Consider the following 16,042-nt stretch of genomic DNA (forward strand, 5'->3'; position numbering starts at 1 on the left):
TGAATTTTCAATTAAAAACACGTATTTTCAGCATGAGCTAGAATAGTTGAATTTTTAATTCAAAAATTTTATATTACAATCAGAAAAAAATTTAAGCGCGCCTCAAAAAAATTCTTTAATAGAAACTTTTTTTTTAAATTCCTAACATTTTCAGGTTTTTTCAGTTATATGAGGATTCCTAACCATTCCAGGGTTTCCAAGTTTTCCAGGTTACGGCTTTGATAATTACTTCAATTAAGTATTAAGATATTTAGAAAAATATTCAATCCTAAAAAAATCATATTTGAATACGATTTCAGATGGCGCTGTTTTCCCGCCAATCTCCAGTGACGTCTGATCAATTTCCGGTGCCCGTCAGTTTTCGTGTTACGTTTCCGAAGAATGTTGGTTGGATTTTCGGTTCGCGTGATCTTGTAGTCGTGGTTAAAGGTTCACTGCAATTAAAATGCAAATCCTTAATTATGCGAAAGCCACGACCTGCATGAGTTGATTCAGTTCTCGGAAAATGGCAAAAATCGTTAAAACTCCAGAATCGCTCACCTCGATTCTGCTTTGTGAACACTGCCCTAACCTCAAATTTAAACACGTCCAAGATTTTGTACGGTGAGTCCGTCTGTTTGTCCATTACTCATTCAGAAGCCTCGCCTTTTCTTTAAATAAAAAATCTAAATCCTATAATTCAAACACGACATTTCTTTTGGAACGATTTTTTGTTTTTAGGTTAGTTTTCTCATTTTCATCGAAATTTAAGTTTCATTTTGAAATGATAGATTTGAGATATTTCTGATTCTCTCAATGCTAAAAAGTCTCGCAGATGTTTCTTGCTTACTTTAGTCATTCTTCTGAAAATTGTATTATTTTCTCGACTTGTATAGAGAATAACTTATGTGTTCTTTTTGCATTTTAATAATAGGAAACGTGAGTGTGCAAATTTTGTACAGCTACTTGACTTTTTATCGTGAGCCACGTCCGTATTTTCAGAGTTTTTTATTATTATTTTAGAATGCCTCGGACTCATTATACTATTGACAATTTTTTAAAGCGATAACACTGTACTGCTACTGTTGCGATAAAAATTACACTAAAGACGCTATTTTCAAGTTAAAATGACGATTTTTCAGCAAAATGCAGGAATCATTAACCAAATAGTTGAATGTTGAAGAAAATAATTATTTTTTCAATCAATTTGTTACCAAAACTGTAAATAATCATAAATAATAAAATACCATTTGTTGAATTTTGAAGCAAATAAAAAATTTAACACGAACCTATTTATTTTTTAACAAAATAGTTGAATTTCCAGTTAAACAAAAAAACAACGAATTTTTAAATCAAATTATAAAACTTTAACCAAAACATGATATTTCAAGAAATTAATTCAACTCTCAACAAGGAAGATTAATTTTATAAAGAAATGAAATATTAACAAAATATTTGAATTTTATTAAAATAAATTATTTTTTCAGCAATTCTCTACCAGAAAAGTAATTAACAGTATTTAAGTTATAATAAAATACTAAATTGTTAAATTATCAAGCCAGAAAGACGAATTTTCCATAAAACAGTTGAATTTGTAACCAAGAAGATTAATTTCTACCCAAAAGATGAATTATCAACAAAATACATAAAGTATTAACCAAAAAATTGAATTTTACAACAAGGAAATTAATTTTGCAATAAATTTTAAACAAAAAGTCTAAATAATAATAAATAAATGATAAAGGAACCAATTGTTGATATTTTCAGCAAAAAAAATGAAATTTCTATAAAATCAGTTAAATTTTTAATCCGAGAATATAAATTTTTAACAAAAAAAAGGTTAGTTTATAACAAATCAATTCATTTTTGAACAAAATAGTTGAACTTTCATTTACAAAAGTTACTTTCTAACAACAAGAAAACGAATTTTCAAATAAAATTGTGAATATTTAATAAAAAAATGAGCTTTTAAGAAAGTAGTTTAATTTGTAACCAAGGAGTAGAATTTTCAACCCAGAAAATTTATTTTCTATCCAAAACTATGAATTTTTAACAAAATACAGATTTGTGAATAATAATAAATAATAAAATATAATATGGTTGAATTTCCAAGCAAAAAAATAAAATTCCTATAAAACAGTTATATTTTTAATTCGAGAATATGAATTTTCAACAAAAAAGTTAATTTACATCTAATAAATTGAATTTTCATTCAAAAAATTACTTTTTAACAACAAAAAACGAATTTTCAACTAAAATAATGAATCTTACATCAGAAACCGGAACTTTTAAGAAAGTAGTTCAACTTTCAACCAAGGAGTTAAAGTTTCAACAAAAATTATAATAGTTTATATTTTGTCCATAAAATATTTTAATAAAAAGTACAAAACTATTTGGATTTGATTAACAAAGTTGAATTTTCAACAATGAAACTTAATTTGCTATCAGAAAAGAACAATAATATGTACATCAATTTTTTAACTAAAGAGTTGATTTTTCCACCAAGAAGATTAATTTTCTACCAAAAAAGACGAATTTTTGACGAAAACTATAAATAATATTTAGTAATAGAATACCAAACGGGAATTTTCAAGCAAAAAAAAAAGAAATTTTCGATAAAACAGTTAGATTACCAACCCAAGAATGTGAGTTTTCATCAAAAAAGTTTATTTACAACCAATCAGTTCAATTTTAAAAATTAAAGTTAAATTTTCAGTTAAAAAACTTCTTTTAAACAACAACAAAAAACTAATTTTCGACTAAAATTACGAATATTTGACCAAAAATATGAACTTTGAAGAAATTAGTTGAATTTTCACGCAAGGAGTTGACTTTTCGACCTAAAAAGATGAAATTTTATACAAAATACATATATTTTCAATTAAATAGTTACATTTTCAAATTAAAAAATTTTTTTAATGCAACCAAACAGTTGAATTTTGAATTAAAAAAGATTTCAGTTAAAAAAATTAATTTTCCATCAAACGAATGGATTTTCAACTATAATATTTGAATTTTAAACCAAAATGATGAATTCGAAACTAAAATTGTGAATATTTTAATGTAATAGTTGAATTTCCACTAAAAAATGTCAATTTTGAACCGAAAATTCAACTTAGATTTTCAGTTAAAAAAATTAATTTTCAACCACAGAGATTGTAAATAAATCAATTGAATTTAACCAAAAAAGATAAATAAATTTTTTTAAAAAGCATTTTTAACAAAGAAAATTATTTTTCTATCAAAACAGAAAAATTCTGAACAAAATGCATACATTTTTATGTAATTAGTTGAATTTTTAACCAAGAAAATGATTTTTCTACCAGAAAAAAATGAATTTTCAACATAATAAATGAATTTTTGACCAAATAGTTGCATTTTTAAACCAAAAAATATAATTTTTTAAACCATGAATGGAGAAGTTAAATTTTTATTACGGAGAATTAATTTTCAATCACAAAATAAACAGATTTAAAAATGTATGAATGGAAACTCTTGAATTTTGATTTTAAAGATCGAAAGTCGAGTTTTCAATCCTAAATCTTACAAATTGAAGAAGTTTCGAATATGAAGCATCAAAATTGCAGAATTTTTTATTGCAAATTTAATCAATATTCCGATAAATTTTTAATAAATTTCCACCATTCGAAAAGATTTTAAAAATTTTAGGGTATTGTTCTTTTTTTTTTAGCACTTTTTTATTGGTTTAAATAATTTGAAGGGAATTCAAAGCGATTGAAATATTTTAGTAAAAAGAATTTTCTAGAATTTCGGAACAATTTTACAGAATCTTGAAGGTTTTAAAATATTTTTTTTTAATTTTGAGATGTAAGGTATTTTGTAGGTCTTCAAAGATTTGAAGAGATTTGAAATTATTTTTTTAAATTTACCCTGAATTCTTGGAAATTTTTTAATTCGCTTGAATTTTTCTAAATTTACTCAATTCTACGTAATTCAATCGATTTTTTAAAAGTTTTTATTTAATTGATCCTGGGGTTCTTAGAATTTTCAAGATAATAAAAAAATTGAAGAATTTAAATATTTCAGGTTATTTTAAGAGTTTAAAAGGAAATTTGTAATGGATTTCAGTAATTTAATGGGATTTAAAAGTATTAGAAATATTAGAGGACATTCTGCTTTTATTTATTTCAATAGTTTGAAGATATTTAAAAGACTTTGAAATATTTGAGAATATTTTAAAAGATGTCAAGGCATTTAAAAAAAATTTTAACAATTTCAAAGGTTCTCGAAGGGTTTTAATAATTTTAAGGGATTAAAAAAAAATATTGACATGCCGTTCTAAAGAATTTTGAAGATATGGAAGGATTTTACAGGACCTGTAAGGTTATAGTATATTTTAAAAGATTCAAAGGGATTTAAAGGTATTTAAATAAATTTTACATGATTTTTTTACAGTACTCTTTTAAGCAAACTTTTATTTTTTCTAAACTATTTTAAACCTACTGACTTAAATGATTTTTTTTCATATTTTAAAATTATTTTCAATTATCTTGATTTTATTTAATTCGCCATTATTTTTGTATATTGTTTACAATTCATTTGGAATTCTTATTAATTCCTCCTTCATCCTTTTAAATTCTGTTGAATTCTTCTAACTCAATTCAGTAGATTTAAAAAAAAATTTGATTTATCTTGAAGTCTTTTAAACTCGCCTTAAATTCTTAGGTATTTCATCAAATTCTTAGAAATTCTCTTTAATTTTTCTAAATTCATTTAAAATTTACTCAATACAATAATGTTTTCATATTTTTGAATTGTTCTGAATTTCATCGAATTCTTCTCGTTTTCCTCAAATTTCTCTAAATTAACTCAAATGTTACTAAAATAAATGGATTTCTTCGATTTTAAATTCTCTTATACTTTTTGTTCACTTGAATTTGTCTAAATTCACTCTATTCTACTTAATACAATGGATTGTTTTGAATTTTAAAAAGTTTTTATTTAATTGATTCTGAACTCTTTTAACCTCTCCTTGAATTCTTACGCATTTAATTAAATTCTTTTGAATTCTCTTGCATTTTTCTAAGCTCATTTCAAAGTTTCTGAAATTTGTCTAAATTCATTCCAATTTTACGGAAATCTATATCATTTTTTTTTTATTTAAACGATATTTCTGATACATTTCAATTCTTTTGAATTCAACTTAATCTCCAGCCGGAAATAAGCTAGAAATTCCTGTGAAAAGTGGAATTTTATATAATCATTTTTTGACCGATTCCTTGATTGGCGCTGCTGGCTTGAAGTGAAGCTGGCGACACCATGCATATTTAAAAAAAAATTAAGAGCCCAAAAATTCGGAAATGGGGCATTAAGTTAGCCCTAAATGAACCCTTAATTATGAAATAGAAGACATCATGATTTGATAACCTGGTGCTGTCAAGTTTACATAGTTCAAAAAATTACAATTACAAACAAATATTTCAAATATCTCGAAAAAATTCCTAAAAATTTCACAATTGTTCCGCAAAAGATTTCAGATAGATTTAAAATATTTCACAGTTACTCAATTTATTTTGCAAAGATTTCCGATAGATTTCAAAGACTTCAATGATACCCAAAGATTTGAATTATTCAGCGAGAATTGCAAGTAGATATAAATAAAATGATTCAAAAAAGACTCCAATGATTTCCCAAATATGTCAATAATTTCACAAATATTGTCAAATATTTTAAAAATACTTTGCAAAGATTTTAGAAAAATATCATGAAGATTTCAATGATTCCAAAGATTTTGGATTAATTCAAAAGATTTCAATTATTTCACACAAATTTCAGATAGATTTTAGAGTGCATAAAGATTTCAACGATTTCCGAATGATTTCACAAAGAGTTCAACGATTTTTAAACGATTTTTGGTAGATCCCAAAGATTTGAAAAATTTTCCAAATATTTCGAAAAGTTTTCAGATATATTTCAACGATTGCACGAAGATTTCAATTATTACCCAAAGATTTGTTATAGAGTTAAAATACTTGACAAAAATGTCTATGATTTCTCGAAAATTTCAATAATCTCACAAATATTACCAAATAATTTAAAACAATCTAATATTTCGCAAATATTTCCAAGTATTTAAGAAAGATTACAATGATTTTTCCAAAATTTCACAAAGACTTTTATGATTTCTTAAAAATTTTAATAATCTCACAAATATTGCCAAATATTTTGCAAATATTTTCAACTTTTTAAGAAAGGTTTCAAAGATTTCCGCAAGATTTCACAAAAATTTTCGATAGATTTCAAATATTGCACAAAGATGTCCAGAATTTCTCAAAGATTTGACAAATTTTCCAAATATTTAGCAAAGCTTTTGGATTTCAGAGTGCATACAGGATTCAACGATTTTCGAATGTTATCACAAATATTATCAGGTATTTCAAAAATATTTTAAATATTTCGCAAAGCTTTCCAACAAAATTCAGAAAGAGTTTACCAAGATTTTAATGATTTACCAAAGATTTTAGAAAATTCACAAATATTTCGCAAAGGTTTCAGATATATTTCAACGATTGCACGAAGAATTTATTAATTGCCCAAAGATTTTTGATAGAGTTAAAATACATCACAAAGATTTCCATGATTTCTCAAAAATTTCAATAATCTCACAAATATTACCAAATATATATTTTTTTAATTTAAATATTTTCAACTATTTAAAGAAGATTATAATTATTTTTCCAAGATTTCACAAGGACTTCTATGATTTCTAGAAAATTCCTATAATCTCACAAATATTACCAAATATTTTTAAAAATTTTCAAATATTTCTAACTATTTAAGAAATATTACAAAGATTTCGGATAGATTAAAATAATTTTACAAGTACTTCCAATATTTCAAAAAAAAATTCAGGTAGATTTAAAAAAAAAATTCAAACGATCCGATAAATTTAATCATTCTTTAATTAAAGTTAATAATTTGCAAGATAACAGAGCTTTTGTTATAATTTATTTTATCGCGTTTATAGTCATTTTTCATTGAGCGAATTAGTGTCACAGAAACAATTCCTACATGAACCTATACTTATCTACATGAAGAATATAAGTGTATCTAAAATAATCAGTAAATTGTTTAAATTTATGCCTTAAATTTTAATTATTTTATTTTTGTTTTAAAACAGTAATTTTATCGAAATGCGAAAAGTAATTAAATCTATTAACCTATTATGAAAAAAACATCTCGTTTAGAAAATATCTTGCTGCTGAACAATTTTTTTTCGTCAAGATATAATTTATCTTTTGTTTATTAGGAAATAGATAAAAATCTTTCAAGACACTTTTTTTTGTGGTGTTCAACTTAGAAATTATAAAAATTATTGGTTCAAAATTTCGATGTTAATTCAGTTTCTGAATTAGAATAAGGCATGCCCATACAACGGATTTTTCGAGGGGTTGACCACTCGGTTTTTGAGTGTACAGCAGATTTCAAAAGGTTACAAAATATTTCAAAGATTAAAAAATATTTTTAATTTTTTGACATTTCATAAAGATTTCACAGATGTTAACGATTTAAAATACGGGGCGCACGCCAAGATTTCACAGCAATTTCACGAATATTTTAAAACTTTAAAGATTTCAAGAATTTCTAGAGGTTTTAAAACATTTTAGAAGATTTCAAAGAATTTTCAAAATATATTAAACAGAGATTTCAAGAATTTCAAACATTAATAAAGGCGTGTACACTAGATTAAAAAGTTTTCATAAAAATTCCCCAAAGATTTCGAACATTTCATAAAGATTTTGAACATTTCACAAAGATTTTAAAACTTACAAAAGAGTTTAAAAATTTTAAAACGGGTAAATTAAACCACATTTCTAAGGTTTCAAAACATTTCAAAGATTTTGAACAATTTAAACATTTTGTAGGAGATATCAAAAGATTTCACTAAGATTTGCAATAATTTAAATAATTCCAACGAATTGACAAAGATTTCAAAATATTTCAAACATTTCGCTAAGATTTCGAACATTGCACAACGATTTTAAAACTTTCAAAAGATTTTAAATAACTTCAAAATTCTTTAAAAGATGTCAAAGGATTTCACAAAAGTTTCAAAGATTACATAAAACATTCATAAAATTTTCAAAACAATACGAGAATTTCAAAGATTTAAACAAGGGTGCAGTACACCAGATTTCAAGGATTTCAAACTATTTTAAAGATTGTAAACGATTTAAAAATATTTGACAAGATTTCAAAAGATTTATCAAATATTTTAAAGAATTCTTAAGGATTTCGAAACATTTCAAGAATTTCAAAGATTCTAACAAGTTTACACCAGATCTCAAAGATTTCAAAACATTTAAAAGATTTCAACAAATTTGAGAAGATTTGAAAATGTTTTAATCTTTTCAAACAAACAGAGAAGCTTTCACGAACAAAGATTAAAGAAACGTTTCAAAAAATGTCAAAGATTTTATAAAGATTTTTAAAAATTTTTAAAAATTTTCGTAGATTTCAAAGCATTCAAGGACTTCAAAGATTTCAACAAGGGAACAATACAACAGATTTAAAAGATTTGAAAATATTTTAAATCTTTTAAACGATATCAGAATTTTTTATAAGATTTCAAAATATACTTGAGAAGATTTCACAATTTCTTTAAAGAATTCATAAGGATTTCAAAACATTTCAAGAATTTCACAAACAAAGATTAAAGAAATAGTTCACAAATAATTGAAAGATTTCAAGAATTTTAAAGACGACTCATGTTCGCAAAAAATTAAGAATTTTTTAAATAACGATTCGGCTTTCTTTAGAGGTTTTTAGCCAATAAAAAATGAAATGGCTCATTTTTTACATGTATGACAAACACTTGAAATCGCAGAACATATCGAGGGCGAAATCTGTTATTTTTCAGAGGAAATTAGGCGATACTTTTCCGATTTGCAAACAGAATTTTTTCTAAAAAGTTGTGGGTATTTGAGTTTTGTGGTTTGTTTAAAAATAGCCTGATTTTTTTTCTTTAAACCTCTATAACGTTCGGCCTAATTGAGATATTTATTATTTTCTCTTTGATTCTTCTTTTAAAATCTGCCGCAAAATTGAAAAAAAAGGTTAAAAATTAACAAAATGGCAAAACTATAGTTTACGAAAAAAATGCACAAACTACATTTTTAGGGGAAAAAATTCCAACGGCTCCAAAAATAGTTTAGCCCGCAAGGTGCAAGGTCTTTCTTTTATTAGTGGAAAATTAAAAAAATATTTAGAAAAAAAGGTGAGGTTTTCCCGAAATTATATTTTTTACATGTTTTTAAAGTTTGAAGAAAATAATAAAAAAGATTTTCTTATCAACCCTAACTTTTTTATTTTCGTAACCTTTTTTCAATTTTCCGGACTGTATGGGACTCTATGGGATTAAATATAGGGACCAAATTGTACAGAGAGCAGTGCACCTCCCCCAGAAATCGAATGATTAAATTCATCGGATCGTTTGAATTTCTTCAAAAATCTACCTGAAATTTTTTTGAAATATTGGAAGTACTTGTGAAATCTTTTTGATCTATCCGAAATCTTTGCGAGATATTTGACATTTTTGTAAAGTCTTTGAAATCTTGGAGAAATCATTGTTATCTTTCTTAAATAATTAGAAATATTTGTGAAATTATTGCTATTTTTGAGAAATCATAGAAGTCTTTGTGAAATATTTTAACTCTATCAGAAATCTTTTAAAAAATCTTTAGGAAATTATTTAAGTCTTCGTGTAATTTTTGTAAAGTATTTCTGATTTTTTTGGAAAGTTTTGCGAAATATTAAAAATATTTTCGAAATGTCTGATAATATTTGTGAAATTATTGAACTCTTTGTCAATTAATCATTCGGAAATCTTTGAAATCTTTGTGCACTCTGATATCTATCTGAAATTTTTGTGAAATAATTGAAATCTTTTAAATAAATCCAAAATCTTTGCGAAATATTTGGAAAATTTTTCAAATGTTTGGGAAACCATAGATATCTTTATGCGATATTTGAAATATGTGCGAAATATTTAAAATCTTGGGGTAATCATTGAAATCTTTGTGAAATCTTTGCGAAATATTTTTAAAATATTTGATAATATTTGTGATATAATTGAAATCTTTGGGAAATCATTGAAGTCTTTGTGAAATCATTAAAATTTGTATGAAATCTTTGGAAATTATTTAAATCTTCGTGCAATCTTCGAAATATATTGGAAATATTTGCAAAATAAATTAAGTAAATTGTGAAATTTTTAAAATCTATCTGAAATATTTGCGAAATAATTGTGAAATTTTTGGGAAATCATTGAAATCCGTATTAATCTGTATTAACTCTTCAACGACTAAAAGAACAAAAATGTAAATGGTATAATGTCTGAATTCGTAGTAATTTCTCAAATTTGCCAGATTTTTGCCGTGTTTCTATTACACAAAGAAGCAAAGATATTTGCTCAAAATTTAAAACATTGTACAGGTGCATATATTGAAATTACGCAATTTTGGGCCACATCATTTTATTACAATTTTAAAAAATAAGTTAACCAATTTTTACACATTTATGTCTCTTTCAGAAAGAGTTAAGTCAATTCAAAATTAAAAAATTAAAAAATCATCTCAATTTGAATAAATTTTAACAACTTATTGATTATTTTAGATACAATTATATTCCTCAAGTATAGTTTCTTGCAGGAATTTTTTCTGTGGCATTAATTCGCTCAATGAAGAATGACTATTAACGCGATAAAATGAATTATAACAAAAGCTCTGGTATCTTGCGAATGATTAACTTTGAGAGAAACAGTCTTCATTACAAAAACTTATATTTCAGTTGGTACTTTCAAAAGTGTGTTATTTTTTTCTATTCGTAAAATATTTTGTTGGCTATTGGGGATGGTGGTCTACCATTTCGCCACCTGGTGCCGAAAACTGGAACTAGAAAGATTAGGTACAATTTTAAACGTGTATTTTAATTTTTGCATCAAAGTGTTTTTGCGATCGTTTTGTGAATTATAAAACAATGATTGAATTCTAAAAACAAATATTCATAAAAAACAAATCGTTTTAGAAAGAATTTTAATTTTATAGAGTGAAAAAAACACATTTTTGTCCAAAAAATTTTTCAAGAAACTAACTTTTAGAGAAGATTTTTAAATAGCAAAAATTTAATGTATAAATTAATAAAAAATTACTCCGAGTTCATATTTGCTTCAAAATAAGTCCACTTAAGTTTATAATCTGTTGAAGATCACAATAAATAGTACAATAATTTTTTTTTTTGTGTGTGTAGAATTTCGCGAATTTCAATGATTTAAGATTAAAATAAAATTTTGAAAATAGAACAAGTACAAAATATTAAAAGTGAAATATTTTCCGAAAAAAATTCTAAAAATTCGATCATTAAACATTCAAATGAATTAAAACTGTATTATTTCTAATTGAAACCGTTCAAAATTGAAAAATTTCGGACTAACATTTTTTTTAAATTTACAATTTTATTAGAGAGGAGTTGAAATTGTATCATTTCTAATTCGAAGCGTGTAAAATTGAACAATCGCATTTTAAGTTGAAGAATCTCGAATCTGAATTCGCAACAACTTTCTTCTAAAGATTATCCTTTTAGTTATCAGTTTTATTATTTGGTAGAAAATTTAATAATTTTCTTCAAAATACATCCATTTTGGTTACAAATTGTTTACAGTTCTTATTTTGGTCATTTTTTGTTAGAAACTGAACTGGAATCTTCTTTGGGAATTTTTGTTGAATATAACTTTAACTTTTCGGTTAAAAATTTAACTCTTTTTTTTTTTAAAGTTTCTCTTTTTTATTAAAAAATCCACATGCTTTGGCAAAAATGTGATCTTTATTGTATACAAATTCAAGTGTTTGTTTGAAAATTCTACTGTGTAAATTTAATATTTGGGTATTTCAAAAACAACTGAAATATTTTCTGGATGAAAATTCAACTATCTTTTAAAATTGTTTTTTGTTTTTATTTAATTAAAAATCCATGTATTTTAAGAAAAATTTCATCTTTTTTTGGATAAAAGTGCAAATTTTTGGTAGAGAATTCAACTATTTTGTTAAAAATTCATCCTTTTTGGCCTAAAAAAGAATTATATTTTTTTGTTTAAAAAGTCCATTTTTGATCTTGCAGAATCAACTGGAATCTTTTTTGGATGAAAGCACAACTTCTTTCTTGGAATTTTTTTTTTCATAGAAAATTATTTCTTTTTTAAATTTTCATATTTTCATCATGAAAACTCGACTGAAATCTCTTTCAACAGAAAATTCAACTTTTTTTTTTAAATTCATCTTTTTGATTTAAAACTGGATCTGTTTTAGAAAAAAAAATTTTTTTTTAATTAAAATGCAACTTTTTGGATTAAAATCATTCTTCTTTGTTTAAGAATTCAACTAATTTGGTTGAATCAAATTGTTAACAAATCACTTTTTTCGCGGAAGACTTATATTTTTAGTTGAAAATTCATCTTTTCGGTTGAAAGTTTAATTATTTTGTTGAAATGTACTCTTTTTTAATTAAAAATTAAACTACTTGGGTGAAAATTGAAGTATACTGTTAAATGTTGATTTTTTTCATTGAAATTTTCTTTTTATTTTATTTTCTTTTGTTGAAAATTTAAGTGTCTAGTGGAATATACTGTTTTTTTGGGTGTGAAATTAATTTTTTTACAAAAAAATGTAACTTCTTTTTTATATTAATTTTTTTAAATTGAAAATTCGCATTTTTTGGTAAAAAAAATAATAATTTTTAAGTTTGAAATTTCATTTTTGTTGGGTAAAAATGCATCAGTTTCGAGGAAAATTAATTTTTTGTTGAAGTCATATTTAGAATTTTTTTGTTTGTGTAAATTTAATTATTTTTTGATTGAAATAAAAGCTATGACACTTTTTCGTTGGAAATTTGTCTTTTTAGGTTGAATATTCAACTAACTTAATTATTTTGTCAAAAAACCATTTTTCATAATAGAAAAGTCTTCGTTTTTAAATGAATTAATAAATTTGAAAATTTTAAATTTATTTATGAAATATTGTTTTATTCCGTTTATAAAATATTCTATGTTAAATGTATTTCAAGATTAAAATGCTAATATTTGAATATTAATAATTTAAAATAAAAAATTATTCAAGGAAATATCAGAGAATTTAACAAGTGTTCTCGGTTTCGCATTTTTTCATAAGATCGTACCTATTCTTTCTAGTTTGGATTTTGTCACCGTGTGGCGTATCGCAGTTTAACCATTCCCAATCGGGAATGGTGGTCTACCATTTCGCCACATAGTGCCGAAAAATTAAACTAGAAAGAGTAGGTACAATTTTAAACATTTATTTTAGTTTTTGCATAAAAGTGTTTTTGCGATTGTTTTGTGAATTATAAAACAATGATTGAATACTAAGAACAAATATTCATTAAAAACAAGTAGTTTTAGATAGAATTTCCATCTTATACAGTGAAAAAAATAACACATTTTTGTGAAATAGGTTAAAAAAAATTATTTCATTATTTCATGATAGTTTCAATGCATTTTAAGTTTAAATAAACTTTTTATTAATGTATGTAGCAACCAATTTTATCCATATTATGCCATTAATACGAATAATAGACGACTGGAATTTAAATACGAGTTGTAACCTAACTTTTAGTTAAGATTTTTAAATAGTAAATATTTCATATATAAATTAATAAAAATTGTCTTTGAGTTCATTTTTGATTCAAAATAAGTCTATTTGAGTTTATAATCATTTTAAAATCAGAATAAAGGGAAAAATAATTGTTTTTTTTTTGTTTAGAAAAATATTTCTGTCAAAAGGTGTGTTTTTCACAGTATAATATGTAAATTACATCTAAAACACTTTGCTTCCGATAAAGGCGCACATTAAAATGCATTTTTAAAATCGTGCCTATTTTTTTTAGTTCTAATTTTTTCACCAGGTGGCGTATCGCAGTTAACCATTTCCCAATTGATAAAAACATTTATTGTCACTTATTTATATTGTTAATTGATTTTGCGCAATAAATATTTGTCGGAGCAAATAAAATCCGTCTGACAAGAGGAGAGAATTTTTAGTTGAATTAAAATTTTTTAATGTTTAATCTAACGTTTATAAAAAAAAAAAAAAATGAATTGCGAATATCTCGAGAACGGCGCACATATGCCAGAGTTCTGCTACACAATTTTGGATTGGAGAGATCATTTTACATGAGCATAAAAAAAAAATTGAACGGACCTCGTCGATCCGACGGGCATTGGATTGACGTCTGAACTAATAGGGACTGTTGTGAGGCCTGCCGTAAAATAAAAAACAATATTTTCCAGACACCTTCGAGACCAGCATTGTGTTCGAGAAGGTGGTTCCTTCGTCTGTCGATATGGTTACAATGGAGTGTGCTCGAGTCTTCCAGTGGAAGGTGTTTCTGACAAGGATTACGTAGCTCACGCCACAAAACACGCAACAATGCAGCAGCAAAAAAAGGCCAATGGCCAGATTTCCGAGCCTTCATCGTCCTGGTCAGTTTATTCAGCTGCGCAAAATTTGCCAGCTGTCTTGAACGATCCTAATAAAGGAAAACAGAGTAATTTCCTCACGAAAACCTGGGGCGACTCCTTCGTCGAGAAGGTCGATATTCCAAAGAGTCCTTTTTTACCGGAAGTTACAACCCAGCATTTTGAGTCCTACTTGAAAAAAATCGCTCGAGTAAGTGTAAAAAATACGTTCTTTCACATTCTTCGGATAGCATATTATTTAGGGACCTGGAAAACTCAAAAAATCTGGAATTTTTATATACCTTGAAAAAGCTGCACAAAAGGCAGGGACTTTTTTTTAAGTCAAGGAATTTTTTTCGAGAGCGTGTTTAATTTTTGTGTAATTCCAATATAAAATAATATGAAAATCTTTTGAACTGAAAATTCAACTCAAGTTGAAAAGTCGACTTTTTTATTTAATTCAACTGCATTTGATTCAAAATTAGCATTTTTTTGGTTACGTATTAACTACTAAATTTCTCGTTCAGAATGTATGTATATATTTAATCTCTCCCTTTTACGGGTTTGAGGGCCTCCGCTCCCTTTACATATATTTACAATTCCATCCTTAGTCTAACTTAACTACTACTTATATTCTACTCTTTCGCATTACGCAGGATAAACAATAGTAACAGTAGTGATATTAATTCCTAAAATGAGCGAGCTTCCAGGGCTTCCGTTTCCTCTTACCATAAAAAAATGCATTTTCCACTATATTGAAAACAATTTTCGTTTTTTTTACTGTCCCTTTTCAGGATCACCCGTTTGGCTCTGCCCTACTCCCTTGCTTTCCCTTACTTTATCCAATTTCTTCATCCACATCACTCCCTGTCCACTACCATCCAAGATCCATATTACACACTCATCCACACTCAACTGTCCCTCTTCCTCTCCTGTACATCTCTCTAATACATGTTCCCAAGACTCCATTTCATATCCACATACTCTGCATAAATTCTCCTCTTCATCCATCCAATATCTGCATGCTCTCCTTCCTTCGCCCATTTTGAACCGTACAACCCTACTCCATTTTTCTTCCTTTTTTTATTTTTTGCAGATATTCTGGTTCCGTCAACCCTTTGACCATCATATACCATCTATTCGACCTCGAATCTATAATCTTCGTCCATCTCTCTTCTCCTTGCTTAACCAATAGCTCTAACTCTATGTCCTGCCACTCCATAACCCCTTCTCGCATATTACCCACCCTTCTCATTTTTCTCCTTTCTTCCTCCCATTTTGAATTTCCCACATTACCTCTCGCTTCATTGTTCCGAATTTCGCCGAAACATGCTTGTGCAATTCTACTTTCCTCTCCCCTTTTTAGCTTATTTTCAAACCTCCAGACTCTCTTAATTTGTCTAGTAACCGTATTTTCTGTTTCTAACTCTTCTTTTAACATATATCCTGGGGAACTTCACCTAACCCCCATTACCGACCTCAGAAATCGCTCATGCATGCTCTCTACTTTCCTATGTTCCTTCCATCCCCAGATCTCCACACCATAACACAACACCGCCCACACCAACGCATCAAACA

The 16,042-nt window shown here is 26.1% G+C and overlaps 1 protein-coding gene across 1 annotated transcript in view; it reads left to right on the forward strand.

Moving 5' to 3' along the window:
* The first annotated feature begins 392 nt into the window (after positions 1–392).
* LOC117172520 (vacuolar protein sorting-associated protein 54) overlaps positions 393–16,042 on the forward strand; it is a 78,446-nt gene continuing 62,796 nt past the window's right edge. The window contains exons 1-2 of the mRNA XM_033360544.1: positions 393–603; positions 14,297–14,675. Of these exons, the coding sequence (XP_033216435.1) occupies positions 506–603; positions 14,297–14,675 (477 nt within the window). The 5' untranslated portion in view covers positions 393–505. The remainder of the gene's footprint in view (positions 604–14,296; positions 14,676–16,042) is intronic.

The sequence above is a fragment of the Belonocnema kinseyi genome, chromosome 1, assembly GCF_010883055.1.
Source record: "Belonocnema kinseyi isolate 2016_QV_RU_SX_M_011 chromosome 1, B_treatae_v1, whole genome shotgun sequence".
Lineage (NCBI taxonomy): Eukaryota > Metazoa > Arthropoda > Insecta > Hymenoptera > Cynipidae > Belonocnema > Belonocnema kinseyi.